Source organism: Pongo pygmaeus, chromosome 1 (assembly GCF_028885625.2).
Source record: "Pongo pygmaeus isolate AG05252 chromosome 1, NHGRI_mPonPyg2-v2.0_pri, whole genome shotgun sequence".
Lineage (NCBI taxonomy): Eukaryota > Metazoa > Chordata > Mammalia > Primates > Hominidae > Pongo > Pongo pygmaeus.
This window is the reverse complement of record NC_072373.2, coordinates 222,288,532-222,309,468: the sequence shown is the minus strand read 5'-3', so window position 1 is coordinate 222,309,468 and position 20,937 is coordinate 222,288,532. Positions and strand designations below refer to the sequence as shown.

Here is a 20,937-nt window from a genome sequence, read left to right as displayed (position 1 = left end):
GCTGATCTTGAACTCCTGACCTCAGGTGATCCACCAGCCTTGGCCTCTCAAAGTGCTGGGATCACAGGTGTGAGCTACCGCACCTGACCTCATTTAATTTTTTTAATTTTTAAAATTGAGGTGGGATCTCACTATGTTGCCTAAGCTGGCCTCGAACTCCTGGGTTCAAGTGATCCTCTTGCTACTGCCTCCATTAGAGATGATTTTGTGAACTGTACATTTATAATTTGTGCAATTTTCAGTAGATAAAACTTAAAACGTTAATAATCAGCCAGGCATGTTGGCTCACACCTGTAACCCCAGCACCACCAGAAGAAAGTTATACCCCAAAATAACTGTTACACCCCTGAGTAACTTGTCTCCTGGGTCAAAATCATGCCCAGCTCTCCTGGAGTCCCCCTTCCAATCATTTCTAACACTATAGGTCAGCTTTGTCCATTTTGGAACTTTATAAAGATAGAATTAGATTCTATACTTCTTTTATGATTGGCTTTTTTCATCAACATATTCTAAGATTCATCCATTTTATTGCCTGTATCTGTAGCTAATTCATTCTGTTGTATGAACGAACATAGCACCATTTATTTATCCATTATGCTATTAGTGGCTATTTGGTTTGTTTCCAATCTGGGGATATAATGAATAGGGTTGTTATGAACATTTCTTTTTTTTTTTTGAGATGGGCTGTGTTGTCCAGGCTGGAGTACAGTGGCATGATCTTGGCTTACTGCAACCTCTTCCTCCTGGGCTCAAGTGATCCTCTAGCCTCAGCCTCTGGAATAGCTGGGACTACAGGCACGTGCCATCACGCCTGGCTAATTTTTGTATTTTTTGTAGAAATGAGGTTTTGCCATGTGGCCCGGGCTGCTCTCAAACTCCTGGACTTTAGTGATCTGCCTGCCTCAGCCTCCCAAAGTGCTGGGATTACAGGTGAGAGCCACCATGCTCAGCCATGAGCGTTCTTATACATGTCGGTTGGCACCCAAATGTACAGGTTCCTGTTGGGTATATACCTACCAGCAGAACTGTTAGGTCACAGGATTTGGATATATCAACTTTAGTAGATAGTGTTTTCCAAAGTGGCTGAACCTGTTTCCTGCACCCTCACTAGCAATGAGCAATGTATGAGAGTTTGCATTGCTTTGCAATCTTGCTAACATTTGGTATTGTCGGTGTATTAGTCCATTTTCACACTGCTAATAAAGACATACCCGAGACTGGGTAATTTATACGTGAAAGAGCTTTAACGGACTCACAGTTCCACCTGGCTGGGGTGGTCTCACAATCATGGTGGAAGGCAAGGAAGAGAAAGTCACGTTTTACATGGATGGCAGCAGGCAAAGAGAGTTTGTGCAAAGAACCCCCTCTTATGAAACCATCAGATCTCGTGAGACTTATTCACTCTCACGAGAACAGCATGGGAAAGACCCTTCTCCATGATCAATTACCTCCCACTGGGTCTCTCCCACAACACATGGGAATTGTGGGAGCTACAATTCAAGATGAAATTTGGGTGGGGACACAGCCAAGCCATATCAGTTAGCCTTTTAAATTTTTGCCAGCAGGGTGAGGGTGACTTTGCAGTGGTATCACTATGGTTTTAATTTTCATTTCTCTCATCACTAAAGAGGTTGAACCTCTTCAGATGTTAATTGGCCATCTGGAAATCCTCTTTTGAAAGGTACCATGAGTCTTGGCCTGTTTGAATATGAGCTGGATTTTTTTTCTCATTTATTTATAAGTGTTCTTTATATATTCTGGATGTGGGTCATTTGTTGGTTGTATGTACTGAAAATATCTTCTCCTACTATGGGGCTTGACATCTCACTTGGTATGATATGTTTTGATGAACTAATGTTTTTAGATTTTCTTTTTTGGGGGGTAGAGATGGGGTCTTGCTATGTTGTCCGGGATGATCTTGAATTCCTGGCCTCAAGTGATCTACCTTGACCTCCCAAAGTGCTGGGTACAGGCGAGAGCTACCACGCCCCTTGAGTTTTTAACTTTTGTGTTGCTCAGATAGTCTTTCTCTCTCTTTTTTTTTTTTTAGATGGAATCTCGCTCTGTCGCCCAGACTGGAGTGCAATGGCATGATTTTGGCTCACTGCAACTTTGCCTCCTGGGTTCAAGCAATTCTCCTGTCTCAGCCTCCCAAGTAGCAGAGATTATAGGCACCACCACATCCGGCTAATTTTTGTATTTTTACTAGAGATGGGGTTTTGCCTTGTTGGCCAGCCTGATCTCAAACTCCTGACTGCAGGTGATCTGCCTGCCTTGGCCTCCTAAATCTCTGGGATTACAGGCATGAGCCACTGCACCCAGCCCTGTTTAAGAAATTCTTTTTTTTTTTTTTGAGATGGAGTCTCGCTCTGTTGCCCAGGATGGAGTGCAGTGGCACAGTCTCAGCTCACTGCAACCTCCGCCTCCTGGGTTCAAGCGATTCTCCTGCCTCAGCCTCCAAGTAGCTGGGACTACAGGTGCGTGCCACCACACCCGGCTAACTTTTTGTATTTTTAGTAAACCACCGTGTTAGCCAGGATGGTCTCAATCTCCTGACCTTGTGATCTTCCTACCTCGGCCTCCCAAAGTGTGCTGGGATTACAAGCATGAGCCACTGTGGCCGGCCAAGAAATCCTTAAAAAAAAAAAAAAAGAAAGAAAGAAATTCTTTAGTAGCACAGAGACTGAAGAAAAAAATTCTTGCCAATTCCCTCGTTTATTCAGGTATTGAATTTCTCTCAACAACCTTTGGCCAGGTGTGGTGGCTCACACCTGTAATTTCACACTTTGGGAAGCTGAGACAGGCAGGTCACTTGAGCTCAGGAGTTCCAGACCAGTCTGGGCAACATGACAAAAACCCATCTGTACAAAAAGTGCAAAAAAAATTAGCTGGGTGTGGTGATGCATGACTATAATCCCAGCCTCTCAGGAGGCTGAGGCAGGAGGATTGCTTGAGCCCAGGAAGTAGAGGCTGCAGTGAGCTGAGATCATGCCACTGTATTCCAGCCTGGGCAACAGAGTGAGACCCTGTCTAAAATAATAATAATCTTTTATTAGAGTTATTCATGGGTGTCTGATATTTTCTGATGCCATTGTATAATGGTAGAAGTTTTTAAAGAGAGACTTAATTTTAGTATAGTTTTAGATTTACAGAAAAGTTACAAAGACTGTGCAGACTTCTTATAGTGGTATAATTTTTAAAATAAAAAAAATTTACATTTCATTTTCTAATTGTTGCTGTTTTGTAGAAATACAATTGTATTTTGTATATTGACTTTTTTTTTTTGAGAGTCTCTCTCCCTGTTACATCTTTTTTATTTTTAGATCAATATAGTGAAAGTTTGCTGGGTGCAGTGGCTCATGCCTGTAATCCCAGCACTTTGGGAGACCAAGGCAGGATGATCACTTGATCTCAGGAGTTCGGAACCAGACTGGGTAGCACGGTAAGACCCTATTTCTACAAAAAATTAAAAATTAGTTGGGGATGGTGGTGCAAACCTGTAGTTCCAGCTACTTGGGAGGCTGAGGCAGAAGGATCACTTGAACTTGAGATTCTGAGGCTGCAGTGAGCTTTGATCATACCACTGCACTCCAGCCTGGGTGACAGAGTAAGACTCTAAGAAAAAAAAGTATGGGGCCAGGCACGGTGGCTCACACCTGTAATCCCAGCACTTTGGGAGGCTGAGGCAGGCGGATCACGAGGTCAGGAGTTTGAGACCAGCCTCGCAAACATAGTGAAAGCCCGTCTCTACTAAAAATACAAAAAATTAGCCGGGCGTGGTGGCGAGTGCCTGTAATCCCAGTTATTTGGGAGGCTGAGGCAGGAGAACCGCTTGAACCCAGGAGGTGGAGGTCGCAGTGAGCCAAGATCGCGCCACTGCACTCCAGCCCTGGTGACAGTGCGAGGCTCTGTCCCAAAAATAAATAAATAAATAAAAGAAAAAAAAATGATAGAAGTTTGTGTGGACACTAAGTAAAAGATTGCATATTTCTTTTTTCTTTTCTTTTTTTTTTTGAGACGGAGTCTCACTCTGTCACCCAGGCTGGAGTGCAGTGGTGTGATCTTGACTCACTGCAACCTCAGCCTCCCAGATTCCAGTGATTCTCCTGCCTCAGCCTCCTGAGTAGCTGGGATTACAGACACGCACCTGACTAATTTTTGTATTTTCAGTAGAGACGGGGTTTCACCACTTTGGCCAGGCTAGTCTCGAACTCCTGACCTCAGGTGATTTGCCCACCTAGGCCTCCCAAAGTGCTGGGATTACAGGCCTGAGCCACCGCGCCCGGACACAAGACTGTATATTTGTGGTGCGGAGCTTCCCTCTACGTGCCAGACTGTGATTCAGCCAAAAGTTGACTCTTGTGTCTTGGGTGAGGGAGGCCACATTCAAGGAGTGCTGGTCTGAGCACGGTCTTTTTTTTTTTTTTTTTTGAGACAGGGTCTCACTCTGGTGCCCAGGCTGGAGTGCAGTTGTGTGATCTCAGCTCACTGCAACCTCCGCCTCCTGGGCTCAAGCGATCCTCCCACTTCAGCCCCACAAGTAGCTGGGACTGCAGGTGCGAACCACCACACCTGGCTAGTTTTGTTTGTTTGTTTGTTTTTGAGACGGAGTCTTGCTCTGTTACCCAGGCTAGAGTAAAGTGGCGTGATCTTGGCTTACTGCAACCTCCACCTCCTGGGTTCAAGTGATTCTTCTGCTTCAGCCTCCTGAGTAGATGGGACTACAGGCATGCGCCGCCATGCCCAGCTAATTTTTGTATTTTTAGTAGAGACAGGGTTTCACCATATTGGCCAGGCTGGTCTCGAACTCCCGATCTCATGATCTGTCTGCCTCGGCCTCTCAGAGTGCTGAGATTACAGGTGTGAGCCACCGTGCCCGGCCCCACCTGGCTAATTTTAGTATTTTTCGTAGAGATGGGTTTTCACCATGTTGTCCAGACTGGTCTTTAACTCCTGAGCTCAAGTGATCCACCCGCCTCAGCCTCCCAAAGTGGTAGGATTACAGGCGTGAGCCAGCGAGCCCGGCTCACATTGGGTGTTTGACCCCACTTCTCTCTTTACTGTTTTGCAGGTTACCAGGACTTTTCCAGTCTAGTCAGCTGACCCTGGTCATATCACTGTGACCATTAAGAGCTCAGAAAAGTTCCTGGCAATAGTACATTCTTTGGACAGGCTAGCCCTTGTTCATTTGTCTCCTGTACGACCCTCTTCGTTCCTGGTATATTTCATGATATTGCTGAGTTATTACTCCGTTCTCTGAAGTCTAAATCCAATTTTTAGCAACTCATGGTTTAGTTTATCTTGGTAACTCCCAATATCTTTGTGGTAGGCTGAATAATGACCCCCCAAAAATGTCCACATCCTAATCCCCTGGAACCTGTGTATGTAACATTACAGAGCCAAGGGGACTTGCAGATGTGATTAAGTTAAGGATCTGGAGATGAGATCATCCTGGATGACCTGGGTAGACCCTAAACGTAATCACAAGGACCGTAATATGAGGGAAGTCAAGAAGATCAAAGGAGGAAGTGAGGGAGGGGGCAGTTAGGGGCTGGTTAGGCAGATAGAGAGGGAGGGTCTCTGGAGAAGGACAGAGAGGGACAACGTTCACAGGAACAACTGAAGAACAGCTAAGGGGAAGAAATGTGGTTAAGAATTTCCCCTTGTGCCAGGATGTTGCTCAAAAGTGACTGTCCCAACTAAGGTGCAGGTGCAATAAATTAATCTAAATGTCCTTCACTTGACCCAGCTCATTATAATGTCATTAACATAACATTAGCATTGTGGTTTTAGCCCCCCTGTGGGTTTTATTTAGACACTCATGGATAATAACCAAGATAGAGTCACTCTGGCCAACCCCAGGCATATACAGATGCAACACTCCTAGGAGGGAATTTTACCCTCCCATTTGAGCAAAGCCCACAAAAGACTTCCTGGCTTCTGCAGCATAAAAGACACAGAACTCAGCCCTGTTTCTGGCAACTTGCTTTTGTTGCAGTAAACTGAGGAATGGAGAGACCAATATGAGAGAAACAGGAGGATTGTTTATTTTCGGTATGCACTGGCTCAGTGGACTCACATCCAAAAAGCTGAGCATTGAACAAAGACAGAGTGGGGTTTTTGTAAGTGGCCTTACAGAAGCAAAACAAAAGCAGTTAATCATACAATGACAGGTCACGTAATCTATAGCATAGCATAACTTGTGACCTTGCATAGCTGGTGGCCTTGTAGCTGCATCGAAAGAAAAACAAGAACTGGCTAAATACAGACATTTGTAAAACATAATAATGCTTAAGAAGACTGAGAAAAGAGTAACAGTAAAAGAATCTGTCTTTCTCTCTCTCTCTCCCTCTTTTTTTTTCCCCTCAACCTTGCTCTGGAAGCAGGGGAGTGTCTGGAGCCCATTCCTTTGGCCTTGGCTATTCTGACAGCATTATAACAGTCCTTGAAATGAGCTTGCTAGGTAGAGGAAAGCTTGTTCTTTTCTTTTTCTTTTGAAACCTTGCCTTGCCACATTCTGGGCCTTAGCTTTTACTTTTCTTGGAGTGAATAAGTGCAGTACTTATTATTATTATTATTGTTATTTTTAAATTTCTGCCTTGCTTTCAGGACCCCTCTCTTTGCTGAGAGTTTTCCTTTTGTTTAATAAATCCTGTTCTATTCTACTCACTCTCCACTGTCTGTGTGCCTTATTCTTCTTGGTCATAGAGCAAGAACCCGGACCTAGCTGCACTAAGGACTAAGCAAACTACAAAGGAAGCAAGAGATTGGAGTGATTCAAGGAAGAGGCCACGAGCCAAAGAATGCAGGTGGCCACCAGGAGCTGAAAAATGCAAGGAACAGATGATCCCCTCAGAGCCTCTGAAGGAGCCAGCCCTGCCCACACCTTGACTTTAGCCCAGTGAAACTGGTTTTGAATTTCTGACCTTTAGATCTGTAAGAGAATGAACTTGTGTTGTTTTAAGCACTGAGTTTTTGGCAGTTTGTTACAGCAGCAGGAAACGAATACAATCCTCTGCTTGCATAATCGGTCCCTTAGGCATGAGGGGAGGGTGAGGACTCATTATGCATTTGATCAGGAAGGGTGGATTTGACCTGCTTATTGACCAGGGAAGGGTGGAGCTGAAAGACATACAAATCTGCCTTGCAGATGTAAACTAGGGGTGGAGCATACTGAAGAGATATAAGCAAGACCCTGGCCTACTAGGGGTGGAGCATACTGAAGAGATATAAGCAAGACTCATGGATAATAACCAAGATGGAGTCACTCTGGCCAACCCCAGGCATAAACAGAGGCAACACTCCTAGGAGGGAATTTTACCCTCCCATTTGAGCAAAGCCCACAGAAGACTTCCTGGCTTCTGCCGCATAAAAGACACAGAACACAGAACTCTACTTCTACAAGAAGTAGAAGGTAGAACCAGCAGGAGATACAAACAGAACATCCAATTCTCGTGGCAGGAGGATGGTGAGTTTGCACAGAGAAGGGACACAGGATGTTGATGGCAGGCTGAGCTGTAAATATTTTTAGGTATTTGGTTCCTATTTTGCTTATACCTAAATTAATGACAGAAAAGAGGATTTCCACTAGGGTTTTGGGCTGATTGCTTTTGGATGTGGGTTACTGGTACCCAGTGGGGAAGAGGATAGAGACACAGGAGGAGATGCCTGTTGGGAGACAACTCTACCCGACAGGTGCTGAATTCCAGGAGGATGTGTGAGGCTGGAGATGCTCTCTAAGACCAGGGAACTCATCACCAGGAGGCTAGTGAGAGAAAGCAAGGGCCCCCCCCCCGTGGAGTTGGACCTGACTGTAGCTGGATTTTCTGCGAGTGGGTTAGTTCACACAATGACTTACTTGTGTCGATGCTCCATTTATATGGATATAGCTGAAAGTCATAAAGGAAATAGAAATCTGTGAGTTTAGCATCGAAATGCCAAAGGCATTTCAGAGTGTGTGTATTTTAGATAGAGGACAGTCTCTGGGCTGTTGGCTTAGCTGTATCTATTCTTCTTGTATATGTAATTCTAAGAAGTGTGGTCATCTGGTTTCTGCCAAACAGATGAGGAAGCCAGGAGATGAGAACAGACAGACGACCCTAAGAGGCAAGAGCTGGAAGCCCATGTTAGAAATACTAATAGTGGGCCGGGCGCAGTGGCTCACACCTGTAATCGCAGCACTTTGGGAGGCCAAGGCAGGTGGATCACCTCAGGTCAGGAATTCAAGACCAGCCTGACCAACATGGCGAAACCCCGTCTCTACTAAAAATACAAAAATTAGCCAGGTGTGGTGGTGGGCGCCTGTAATCCCAGCTACTTGGGAGGCTGAGGCTGGAGAGTCGCTTGAACCTGGGCGGTGGAGGTTGCAGTGAGCGGAGAACACGCCATTGTACTCCAGCCTGGGTAACAAGAGTGAAACTCCATCTCAAAAAAAAAAAAAAAAGAAAGAAATGCTAACAATGAAAAAATCAATACACACACAATGACACAATGGTACCTCCAGCTGCTCCTGCTGCTCAGCCCTTCCCAAGAACTTCCCAATCTCCCTACAATCCACCAATCCAGGGTTAACTCCTGGCAGAGCAGGGAGCTTCCAGACTTTCCTCCACACCAAGTCTGGCTTCTGTTCTGATTGGTTGTGTCCCAGCCTTATGGATACCCATGAGCATAGATGTGCATTACTTTAGCAATCAATTAAGCTAGCTAACTTTCCCCTCTCAGTATCTGGTAAAAGAAATCCAAAAACATTACAGTTAGGGGTCATTTCTTTCCTTTCTTTCTTTTTTTCTATTTTCTTTTTTTTTTTTTTTTGAGACGATGGAGTGTCCCTCCTGAGCCTCCCGAGTAGCTGGGATCACAGGCACATGCCACCATGCCTGGCTACTTTTGTATTTTCAGGATAGACGGGGTTTCACCATGTTGGCCAAGCTGGGCTCGAACTCCTGACCTCAGGTGATCCGTCCCCCTTGGCCTCCGAAAGTGCTGGGATTATAGGTGTGAGCCACTGTGCCTGGCCAGTGGTCATTTCTTGCAGGGATAATTATATATATATATGTTATATGTTATAGGCCCAGCAGACATCAATATATTACAATGCAGGAGAATAATTGATGTTCATATTAGTGGGACTCAGTCATTAAGAAAAGTTTAATAAAATTCAGCTTTATCTATTGAAAAATGTACCGTACATTTTAGAGGTTTTAGACATCTTGGTGCTTACATAGGATTGAGCCTGTAACCATCTAGAACTTACTTGTTCAGAGTGACTCATTCTTCAGGATGAGCTCACACTCCTGCATGAAACAGAACAATAGCCTTTCTGTGTTACTTACAGCCGAGATAAGCATATTCTTGTGTAGCCAGACTCTTTCTTTTTTGTTTGTTTTTGTTGTTGTTTTTGAGACAGAGTATCGCTCTGTTGCCCAGGCTGGAGTGCAGTGGCGTGATCTCAGTTCACTGCAACCTCTGCCTCCTGGGTTCAAGTGATTCTCGTGGCTTGGCCTCCCAAGTAGCTGGGATTACAGGCACGCACCACTATGCCTGGCTAATTTTCATATTTTTAGTAGAGACGGGGTTTCACCACGTTGCCCAGGCTGGTCTTGAACTCCTGACATCAGGCGATCACCCACCTCGGCCTCCCCAAGTGCTGGGATTACAGGCGTGAGCCACCGTGCCTGGCCTGCCAGACTCATTCTTTTATGCTGGTCCTGTGCAGCCTGGGCTAATGGTGCCTCCCTAGTCATTTGGTTCATCATCTGTCCCTGCTCACCTGGGCTGATGGTGCCTTCTTGCCCACCTGGGCTGGCCATGCCTCCCTACCCCCTTCTTTTTCCTTGCCTCAGTGGGCCTTGTCGGGGGGCAGTGGTAGAAGCAAGGAAGAACAAAGGCTCCTTTCTCCCTTTGACCTTATGTTGTAATAATGATAAACTTGTCAACTCATCTCCGACAGCCAATCCAACCATAGGCCCTAGAAAAATAGGAGTTTAGAATTAAAAAAACCACCTTGATCCGCCAAGGATATGGTTGGATGAAGGCAGAAGGAAGCTCATAGCATAGAGAGACACACTAAAAATAAAAGCAACAAAAACAGAGCAGACATAGGGCATGCACCTGTTGCCCCAGCTACTTGGAGGGGATGAGGCAGAAGGGGGTGCTGCTGAGGCGGGAGGATCACCTGAGCACTGGGAGGCTGCAGTGAGCCATGATTGCACCACTGCACTCCAGCCTGGGCAACAGAGTGAGACCCTGTCTCAAAAAAGAAACCAAAAACCAAAAAAAACAACAACGAAAACCCACTGCCACCACCACCAACAAAAGCAAACCCAAACAAACAACGTGCCTCCCAAATCCAAGAAGAAGACTCATGTTCAAAGGTGATGGAAAATTTCAGGGTTGAAGTAGACAAGGAGTCATAAAATAGGCAACACTACTGACCACACCTGATTCTGGGTCCAGTATGTCCTTGGCAGGGTGTTGCACAGAGAAGGGAGGGGACCCTCTCTCTAGAAGTGTGCCCTCGTTGGCAGATGGCATTGCTTCTCCAAGAGGCCATCATCTGATCTGACCCCTTATTGCCTTAATTACTCACATTCACAACAATTCTCAACACCAGCCAGGTCAACAGGTTGCTGGCCAGCCCAGGCTCTTGCCTGCGCGAAAGGCAAAACCAGGGCAAAGCTTCAGATGTGATGGGTGGATACGCTGCACAGCAGTTCTGCAGCAGGGCTGCTGGCATCATGGCTTCACAGACGCAGCATGTGCACTGTATTTTAAGGAGCTGTGTGAGGCGAGGAACGTCCCAGAGCTCTCCTGGGAAGCCCCAAATGCTCACCGCAGGGCAGTGAGACCCGTGGGGCTGGGAGCTGCCAGGAGTGGTGGGCCCTCTCCATTTCACTGTGCTCTACCGCAAGCACTCCTCTCTCTGACTCTCCAGGGCCCCTTCCTGCCTCCCTCTCTGGGCAGTCTCCCCTCCTCGTTGGCCCAGGCTTTCTCTGAGCTCCTTCCCGCTCCAGTTCCCCTCACCTGGGCTCATCCAGTCCTCGCAGGCTTCCATGACAGCCTGACATTTTGGTCTCTGCCCGCCTGCAGCTCCCTGATTCTTTCTGGGTCTCCCAATTCAGATTCCCAAGCAAAAATTCAGATGACCGAGTTCGTGTTTTCCTGCCAGTTTGATGTCAAGGGTCCTGCCCGGGCTTGTAAAGGGTCTTGCTCTCCTCAGCAGAGGTGGGGCCTTGTGATTTACGAGGTGGCCCTTTCCACAGGGCTGGGAGTCAGCAAGTGGGCGTCACTGATTTAGCAAGGACAGAAGAGTAGGTTTCTCATTTTGGCAAATAAGTGGTCCATAAGCTGGAGATTGAAGCATTTTTCCTCCAGTTCCCTCACTAACCAGCTGGGCGGCAATGATAAGTCACTTCCTTTTCCTATAAAATGAGGGGTCTGAATAGATGCTAATGCCATTTGCTACACACCAGGCACTGCTCCAACTACTGCAGTCACATTTATTGCCAAATCCCCACAAAGGATGTGCTATCACTAACTCCTTTTAAAGAAAGGAGGCGGCCAGGTGCGGTGGTTCACGCCTGTAATCCCAGCACTTTGGGAGCACGAGGCAGGAGAATCACTTGAGTCCAGGAGTTTGAGGCCAGCCTGAGCAACATGGTAAAAACCTGTATCTACAAAAAATACAGAAATTAGCAGGGCATAGTGGCATGCGACTGTGGTCCCAGCTACTTGGGAAGCTGAGGCAGGAGGATTGCTTGAGTCCAAGAGAAGTGAGCTGAAATCGTATCATTGCACTCCAGCCTGGTGACAGAGAGAGACCCTGTCTCAAAAAAGAAAGAAAGAGAGAAAGAAAAGAAAGAAAGGAAGAGAAAAAAAGAAAAGGAAGGAAAGCTGAGGCACAGAGCACTGTGTTGCCCATGGTCACACAGTTAGCAGGTGGCACAGATCCTGTCTAGTTTCAGAATCCTTGTCCGTGAACATGCTTTGCTCTCTCTCTGAGATTCTTTCAGCTCTTGAGCTTTAGAAATGGAAGTTTCCAGCAAGTTCTTTGCAGCAGCTGATGTTCTCTATTAAATGACAGCGGGGAGTCTTTGAAATATTTGGGAGAGCCTACGTTTACCGCTAACATCCTTGTTGTGAAGGCCTGCTGCCGTTTGCCATTCCAGGACCAAGTGGATAATGAGTTAAGCTAGGCCAGGAGGGGGTTCAGCTCCCCACGACAAGGCAGGGGCGGCCCTTTGTGTCCGGCAGCCTGGTAGCCCCCCTGCAGGAGCTCCGGCTACCCTTTGTATTTGACCTTGTGGAAGGGCATGGGAAGCGCTGGCCTGTCAGCAGGCATAAACTCAAAAGTTTCTCCTTCAGCTAATTTCAGGGACTGTCTAGCCAAGTGAATACACAGGATTAGGTAATCCATGGATCCTGCGAGGGCAATTGGCTGATTGGCTTAGGTGTGCCCAAGCGCCCTGCAGGTGTCAGAACAAATCCATGCAGAAACACAGACGCCCACACCAGCTTGAATGGCATAAAGGCACGCATTGGAATGTGGCTCATGAGCTGGGGCCCAGGATCAACCACTGGTTTAAGGAGAGGACCGTGAAATGTCCAAACATGGAGGCCAGGCCATCTCCCTGGGTGCCCGGCTGAGGGCAGCCACGTGTCTGCAGCGGTGGCTTGTGTCCATGACTGAGACGGGCAGGGTTTGCAGGCAGTGGTGATCCCATCAGCAGTCCCCAGATCTCTAACGTCAGGAAAAAGAGCATGGGAAGTCCGACGGTCCAGGAAAGTCCTTCATCCTGCTTCTCCCTGCCTTGGGCCTTTTCCCATTTCCGCAGTCACCTGTCCACAATGGCTGCACTGTGTGGCCCTTCAGGTGTTCCTAAAACACTGAACAACCAAACCCATGGACTGACCGGATATGAAATTGACGTGGGAGGAGATCAGGCAGGTGCTAGGGCTGCCTGGCCCAATACACGGAGCCAGAAGTGCTGTTGTGGGGAGGGTGTTATTGTTTTAGTGGGTGCAGCAAAGGGTGGTTTAGCCAGCTGGGTGGATCAATTGTAAATTGTTATTTACAGTTTCTGAGCCTTTAAAAGAAGAGCTTCGCCGGAATCAGTCTTCATTCCAGATGTGCAGCACAATGAGGGCCCTGGTGCTTCTGCTGTCCCTGTTCCTGCTGGGTGGCCAGGCCCAGCATGGGTCTGACTGGACCTACTCAGGTAAGCCCCTAGCTTCTGCATGCTCTCTCAGTTACCCTCACACCCTTACAACAGGACAAGTGCCCTTCTTCTTCTTTTTTTTTTTTTTTTAGAGAGAGAGAGTCTTGCTCTGTCACCCAGGCTTGAGTGCAGTAGTGTGATGTTGGCTCATTGCAACCTCCGCCTCCTGGGTTCAAGTGATTCTCCTGCCTCAGCCTCCCGAGTAGCTGGGATTACAGGTGCCTGCCACCATGCCTGGCTAATTTTTGTATTTTTAGTAGAGACAGGGTTTCACCATGTTGTCCAGGTTGGTCTCGAACTCCTGACCTTAGGTGATCTGCCCATCTCCCAAAGTGCTGGGATTACAGGCATGAGCCACTGCGCCTGGCCAAGAGTCCTCCTTTAGGGCATTTCCCAGGATGGCCAGGCAGCCCACCTGCCATCTGTTGGGGGTCTGCTCATTGTGGCTTCAGATGTTACCTTTTCAGTGTCTCAGAAGGTATGGAGAACAAGCTGAACTTAAACTTCAAATAAGGAAAAGAAGGAAATAGCTTTCCCCTTCACAAACTCCTGATTTAATTACAGGCTTTTTGCTTTAAATTTTTTTCCACCCACGGTGTTGGCTGGTTCGAAAGCACACTCACTGCTTCTCTTCGTAAAACCATTTGCTTTGTTGGTCCATGTAAGTGGAAAATAAAGTTCTTAGAAAAGACTCTCGGTAACCTCACGGAAGGTGCTGTGGGGTTTGCGAGACCTTCTTTCTTGGAAATTTTATGGTAGGCAGTTTACCCAGAACATCTTGACATAAGGATCCAGTGCCCTTTGGTCTGTGGGCTGCCAAAACCAGAGGTTTTTTTTTTGTGTGAGACAGAGTCTTGCTCTGTTGCCCAGGCTGGAGTTCAGTGGCGCCATCTCGGCTTACTGCAACCTCTGCCTCCTGGTTTCAAGAGATTCTCGTGTGTTAGCCTCCCAAGTAGCTGGGATTATAGGCACTCATCACCATGCCTGGCTAACTTTTGTATTTTTAGTAGAGATGGGGTTTTACCACATTGGCCAGGCTGGTCTCAAACTTCTGACCTCAAGTGATCCGCCCACCTTAGCCTCCCAAAGTGCTGGGATTACAGGCATGAGCCAGCGTGCCAGGCCCCAAACCAGACTTTTAAAATGTGAAATGTAAAATCCTGGCATTCAACATGGGCTCTGGTCCACATGTGAGCCAAAGCTAGAAGGCCGTGTCTGTGGGGTTTGTGGACACTAAACAGCCCTTTCCAGGGGCAGTGAGGAGAGCTTCTTCCCGCGTACCCCTCCTTTCTGTACAGGACCACGGATTGGGGCCCATGAGGAGGCTGGTGGCCACTGGCCGATGCAGAAAGTGAGACAAACGTCTGCTTCCTGCAGAGTCCGCCCCAGTTCAGCTGCTCCGGAAGCATTCCTTCAGGGTGAACGAGATGATCTGTTAAGTCAAGGGCAACGGAATTAGGGACATCCTGGGAGGTTCAGAAAGTCCAGCCAACTCTGACCAACCGCTCTGTTCCTGAGCACAGTGATCTTACACATGGCAGTGCCTCGGAAGCCTGGGGCATTCTGCTTCACTTGGCCACGCAGTGCAGGCAGGTGGTTCAGAGGTGAAGGAAGAGAGAATTCAGACAATGAAGTCCTTGTCCTCCCCAGGCTCTGCCCAGCCTCTGAGACAGTGGGCTTCCTGGAAAACTGCTAGGGGCTCCGGGAGAACTTGAGAGTAGCTTTTGTAAATGCCTTCCAGGGAAACCTGAGAGATGTTCCAGTATTGACAGCGCCCTGGGCCAAAGCATCTTGCTCTGAGAAGGCGTTGTGCTACAGGCCTCTTGCCTTGATTACAAATCAAAAAGCGGTGAGGGCCTTAGTACAAACACCTCTTTTTTTTTTTTGAGAGTTTCACTCTCGTTGCCCAGGCTGGAGTGCAGTGGTGCAATCTCGGCTCACCGCAACCTCTGCCTCCTGGGTTCAAGTGATTCTCCTGCCTCAGCCTCTCAAGTAGCTGGGATTAAGGGCATGTGCCACCACGCCCAGCTGATTGTTTTGTATTTTTAGTAGAGACGGAGTTTCTCCATGTTTGTCAGGGTGGTCATGAACTCCCAACCTTAAGTGATCCGCCCGCCTCGGCCTCCCAAAGTGTTGGGATTACAGGCATGAGCCACCGTGCCCAGCCACAAACACCTTTCTTAAAACAAGCTGTGTACTCGCCACACAGCTACCCCCGAACAGGGAACAGAGGTGGGATTCTCCATGTCACATGGCTGACTCCAAGCTCCACAGCTGTTTGGGGGCCAAGTCACCGATGATAATGATTCACCTATGTTACTCTGTCCCCTATGATTATCAACCCTCTCTGAAAAGATAAACTTTCTCCTTATGAGTTTTAAAAAAGTACTCACTCTAGGTTGTCCTGGAATCTGATGCTTCCTTAGTTTCCCTGAATCCATAAGTGTAGACACCTAGATGGTCTTTACCATACTGGGAATCCATAAAAGGGGCTGGAGCAAGAAAATAGTGGTGGGGGGTTCCTGCAGCATGGGGAGGTGGGGGCTGTGTTCCTGTTGGGGACATGGAAGGACAACTGGGCCCTTGAGAGGAAATGAGGAAGAGGCCCCTGGAGCAGCACAGGAATAGCAAAGCCAAGGATCCCTCCATGCATTCATCAGCTGGAAATAAGTCAAACGAGAGCAAAAAGTTATGTATAAAAGACTCTCAGGCCGGGCGCGGTGGCTCACGCCTGTAATCCCAGCACTTTGGGAGGCCAAGGTGGGTGGATTATCTGAGGTCAGGAGTTAGAGACCAGCCTGGCCAACATGGCGAAATCCTGTCTCTAATAAAAATATAAAAATTAGCCAGGAGTGGTGGTGCATGCCTGTAATCTTAGCTACTTGGGAGGCTGAGGCAGGAGAATCTCTTGAATCTGGGAGGCAGAGGTTGCAGTGAGCCAAGATCACACCACTGCACTCCAGCCTGGGTGACAGAGCGAGACCCTGTCTCAAAAAAAAAAAGACTTTCATTGATTTCAAAACACTAAGTCTTGCTCCCAGGGCCAGCAGTTGCCATAGGAAAGTTAGAGGTTAGCACCAAGGCCCCCAAACACCAGAGTCCTTGGAGTTGACCTCGTTGTCTTTTTGGCCTCCTTCTGGGGGCCCTGCTTCTGCTTTCTGGAAGGTGCCTCCGTGGGTCCCCACCCAGCAGGCCCTGGTCTCTGGCCTGGTGAGTTTCCTCCAGAGTGGGCGTGGCCAGGCAGCCCCTTGAACTGTGTCTTTCCTGTCTTAGAAGGGGCACTGGACGAAGTGCACTGGCCACAGCACTACCCTGCCTGTGGGGGCCAGAGACAGTCGCCCATCAACCTACAGAGGACGAAGGTGCGGTACAACCCCGCCTTGAAGGGGCTCAACCTGACAGGCTATGAGACCCAGGCGGGCGAGTTCCCCATGGTCAACAACGGCCACACAGGTAAGGGGAAGGGGTGGCGAGGGGCTCCAGTCCACGGGCAGCCCGCAGGGGAAGGCAGGTGACAAGTGTCCCTGCCAGGAGTGGCTTGCACAGAGACACAGAGCACGGCCTCAGAGCTGGAGGCCTCGAACATGAGGGTCGAACATGAGGGCTGACTGGCCCCGAAACCTAGTGGCTCTTCCAGAGAGGGCAGCATCCATCTTTCGACTCAACTCCCTCCTGGTCCCTTCCTGCCGCATTATGCTCTTACCCGAACTCACCCAACCCACCCAGCAGGTGACAGGCAGGGCAGGCCATGCTGCTGAAGCCACCCTTCCCACGGGGGCTTTCTGTCCATCAGCTTGGGTCAGCTTTTCCACATTTCCTATATTGAGTCTATTCAGCTTAAAGCACCTGACAGGTAGGACCAGGGTTTCTCAGAGTTTTAAGAAGAAAGCTCTGGTTTTCTGCTCCCTACAAGAAAGAAGGTGAAGGTCAGACAGAAAAAGCAGGGCCGTGGGGATGCCCCACTTCAGGAATCCGATATGAGAAACTGTAAATTTTATTTATTTTTTTTGAGACAGAGTCTCACTCTGTTGCCCAGGCTGGAGTGCAGTGGCGTGATCTCAGCTCACTGTAGCCTCCACCTCCTGGGTTCAAGTGATTCTCCTGCCTCAGCCTCCTGAGTAGCTGGGATTACAGGCAAGTACCACCATGCCCAGCTAATTTTTCTTGTATTTTTGGTAGAGACAGGGGTTTCACCATGTTGGCCAGGCTGGTCTGGAACTCCTGACCTCAAGTTATCTGCCCACCTCAGCCTCCCCAAAGTGCTGGGATTACAGGCACGAGCCACCACGCCCGGCCTGGAAACTGTGAAATCTGTGCTTTACTTGTGCAGAACATCCTCCTGATTTTCCAAGTTGGCTTGACTCCTCTGAGCCTCATGACCACCCCAGGAGGGGGCATTTTTTAGGCAAGAAGTCTGAAGCCTCAGGAGGTCGAGGGACTCACCCAAGGCCACACAGTGTCTAACGGCCAAGATGGGCTCACACCCCCAGATGTCGGGTTTCTTGGCCACATCCTTCTTAGGTACTGCACTCTCTCATTCTTGCCTGGGTTGAGACACTTCCCTGCCTGCCACACAGTGATAGGACAGTCACTGGACTTGGCCAGGCATGGTGGCTCATGCCTGTAAACCCAGTACTTTAGGAGGCTGAGGTGGGAGGATCACTTGATGCCAGAGTTTGAGACCAGCCTGAGCAACTTGGTGAGACTTCATCTCTCCAAAAAAATCAAAACATTAGCCAGGAGTGGTGGTGAGTGCCTGTAGTCCCAGCTACTCGGGAGGCTGAGGTGGGAGGATCACTTGAGCCTGGGAGGCCAAGGTTGTGATGAGCCGAGATTACCACTGTACTCCACCCTGGGCAACAGAGTGAGACCCTGTTTCTTTAAAATAAAAAAATAAAAGGGTCACAGGACTTAGTTTTCTTATCTTGCACAATCAAGAAAATAAAACCAGCCTGGTGAGGTGGTTCATGCCTGTAATCCCAGCACTTTGGGAGCTCGAGGCGGGCAGATCACCTGAGGTCAGGAGTTCGAGACTAGCCTGGCCAACATGGTGAAACCTTGTCTCTACTAAAAATACAAAAATTGGTTGGGCGTGGTGGCGCGTGCCTGTAATCCCAGCTACTCGGGAGGCTGAGGCAGGAGAATCACTTGAACCCGGGAGGCAGAGGTTGCAATGAGCCAAGATCGCGCCATTGCACTCCAGCGTGGGCAACAAGAGCAAAACTCTATCTCAAAGAAAAAAAAAAAAAAGAAAACCAATTGTCCTTTATAGGGGTGGTGAAAGTAGCAAATTGGAGAATGAAGCTCTGTCTGTAAAAGGACTCAGGTTTATGTGGCCAGGAGCCCTGAAATACACAAAGAATGAACAAAAGCCTCATTTTCATGATAATGTCAAGCTCTTGTTTCCAAAATTACTCTCTGACACTTCCAGATTGGCAGGCGGAACTCTTCTTCCCCTCCTTGTCCTCTCCTTGTGGAGAAGGGGTGAAGCACAAAGGCCAAAGGCAGTGGCTTTGTTCACCCTCCCTGGACAGCGGGTGGGAAGCAATCAGTGCTGGAGGATCTCTATGGGCAGCCCTTGCTGAGTGCGGGCTTCCTGCTGAGGGCCCAGCAGAGGGAAGGCATATGGAAGAGAAGAGCCCAGCTTCCCAAGGGGCTTGCAGCGGCTCCCTCCTCCCAATTTCCAGAGGACCCTGTACCTTCTTCCTTTAGGAATCTGCTCAAATTTCTGTGATCCGGAAGCCTGTTCCTTTGGGGTTCTCACCTCACATGACAGCATGTCGGACATTAGAGTGCACCCAAAGTTCACATTAATTATATACATATTAAAAAAAAAATTTTTTTTTGAGATGGAGTCTTGCTCTGTCGCCCCAGCTGGAGTGCAGTGGTACAATCTTGGCTCACTGAAACCTCCACTTCCCAGATTCAAGAAATTCTCCTGTCTCAGCCTCCCTGGTACCTGGGACTACAGGCATGTGCCACCACGCCCAGCTAATTTTTGTGTTTTTAGTAGAGATGGGGTTTTGTCATATTGGCCAGGCTGGTCTCGAACTCCTTGCCTCAAGTGATCTGCCCACCTTGGCCTCCCAAAGTGCTAGGATTACAGGCACGAGCCACCAAGGCTGGCCATAATTCTATTTTTCAATGTAAAGGGTTTTTTTCTGAGATGGAGTCTCACTCTGTCACCCAGGCTGGAATGCAGTGGCATGATCTTGGCTCACTGCAACCTCTGCCTCCTAGGGTCAAGCAATTCTCATGCCTCAGCCTCCTGAGTAGCTGGGACTACAGGCGCATGCCACCACCCCCAGCTAATTTTTGTATTTTTTGTAGAGATGGGGTTTCAGCATGTTGGCCTGGCTGGTCTCGAACTCCTGACCTCAAGTGATCTGCCCACCTCGGCCTCCAAAAGTGTTGAGATTACAGGCATGAGCCACCGTGCCCAGGCGGATATAAAGTATTTTGAAAGATTTTTATAATTTAGCTTTTGAAGTTATTTGGCTATTGCCACTGGCTACTTTTCAGCAAGCTCCAAGCACATTCAGGAATTCTACTGAAGGGGGAAAAAAAAACTAATCTACAAACTTTGAATCTAATGAGATTTTGATGAACACTAAGCTTAACAGTAAAGTTGACATGACGTATTAAAGATTTGTTAATTTTTGGTTTTGCAAGGTTCTTTTATTTGAGACGAAGTCTTGCCCTGTCACCAAGGCTGGAGTGTGGCGGCATGATCTCGGCTCACTGCAACCTCCGCCTCCCGGCTTCAATCGATTCTCTTGCCTCAGCCTCCTCAGTAGCTGGGATTGCAGGCACGTGCAACCATGCCTGGCTAATTTTTGTATTTCTAGTACAGACGAGGTGTCACCATGTTGGCCAGGCTGGTCTCAAACTCCTGACCTCAAGTCATCCGCCCACTTCGGCCTCCCAAAGTGCTGGGATTACAGGCGTGAGCCACTGCGCCCAGTCAGGTTTTGACAGGGTTCTAATCACATGTATCGAGCAATCATTTCAGTGTCATGAAAATCTTGTGTTCCACCTGTTCATCTCTCCCTTCCTTCCTAAACCCTGGCAATCACTGATCTTTTTATTTGACCTATAGTTTTTTCTTTTCCAAAATGTCATATGGTTGGAATCACACAGCATGTAGCCTTCTCACGTTGGCTTCTTTCACTTAGCAATACGCATTTAAGCTTCCTCCACGTCTTTTCATGGCTTGATAGCTCATTTCTTTTCAGTCCTGAATATTCTATTGCCTGGATGAACCAGTTTATCCATTCACCTATCCAAAGACATCCGGGCTACTTCTCAGTTTTGGCAGTTATGAATAAAGCTGTTATAAAACCTGTATGCCGGCCAGGCATGGCGGCTCATGCCTGTAACCCCAGCACTTTGGGAGGCCAAGATGGGAGGATCACTTGAGCCCAGGAATTCAAGACCAGCCTGGGCAATGTAGTGAGACCTACGAAAGTAATAAAAAAATTAGCCTGGCATGGTGGCTCAAACATACAGTCCTGGCTGCTTAGGAGGTTGAGGTGCGAGGCTCACTTGAGCAGCTTGGGAGGTCAAGGCTGCAGTGAGCTATGATTGCACCACTGCACTCCAGCCTGGGTGACAGAGCAAGACCTTCTCTCAATGAATCAATCACTCAATCAATTCCATGTGCAGGTTTGTGTGTTTTCAGTCCATGTGGGTAAATACCAAGAGCTTGCTTGATTGCATA

General features: G+C 48.2%; 1 protein-coding gene across 5 annotated transcripts in view; it reads left to right on the top strand.

Moving 5' to 3' along the window:
- Positions 1–13,119: 13,119 nt before the first annotated feature.
- The window catches only part of CA6 (carbonic anhydrase 6), a 29,277-nt gene continuing 21,459 nt past the window's right edge, over positions 13,120–20,937 (top strand). For 3 of the 5 annotated variants that reach the window (XM_054440699.1, XM_054440690.1, XM_054440727.1), the window contains exons 1-2: positions 13,126–13,217; positions 16,491–16,670. In XM_054440699.1, the coding sequence (XP_054296674.1) occupies positions 13,127–13,217; positions 16,491–16,670 (271 nt within the window). In that variant the 5' untranslated portion in view covers position 13,126. Of the gene's footprint in view, positions 13,218–16,490; positions 16,671–20,937 lie in introns of all 5 variants that reach the window. The other 2 variants (XM_054440708.1, XM_054440718.1) reach the window with 2 other exon arrangements.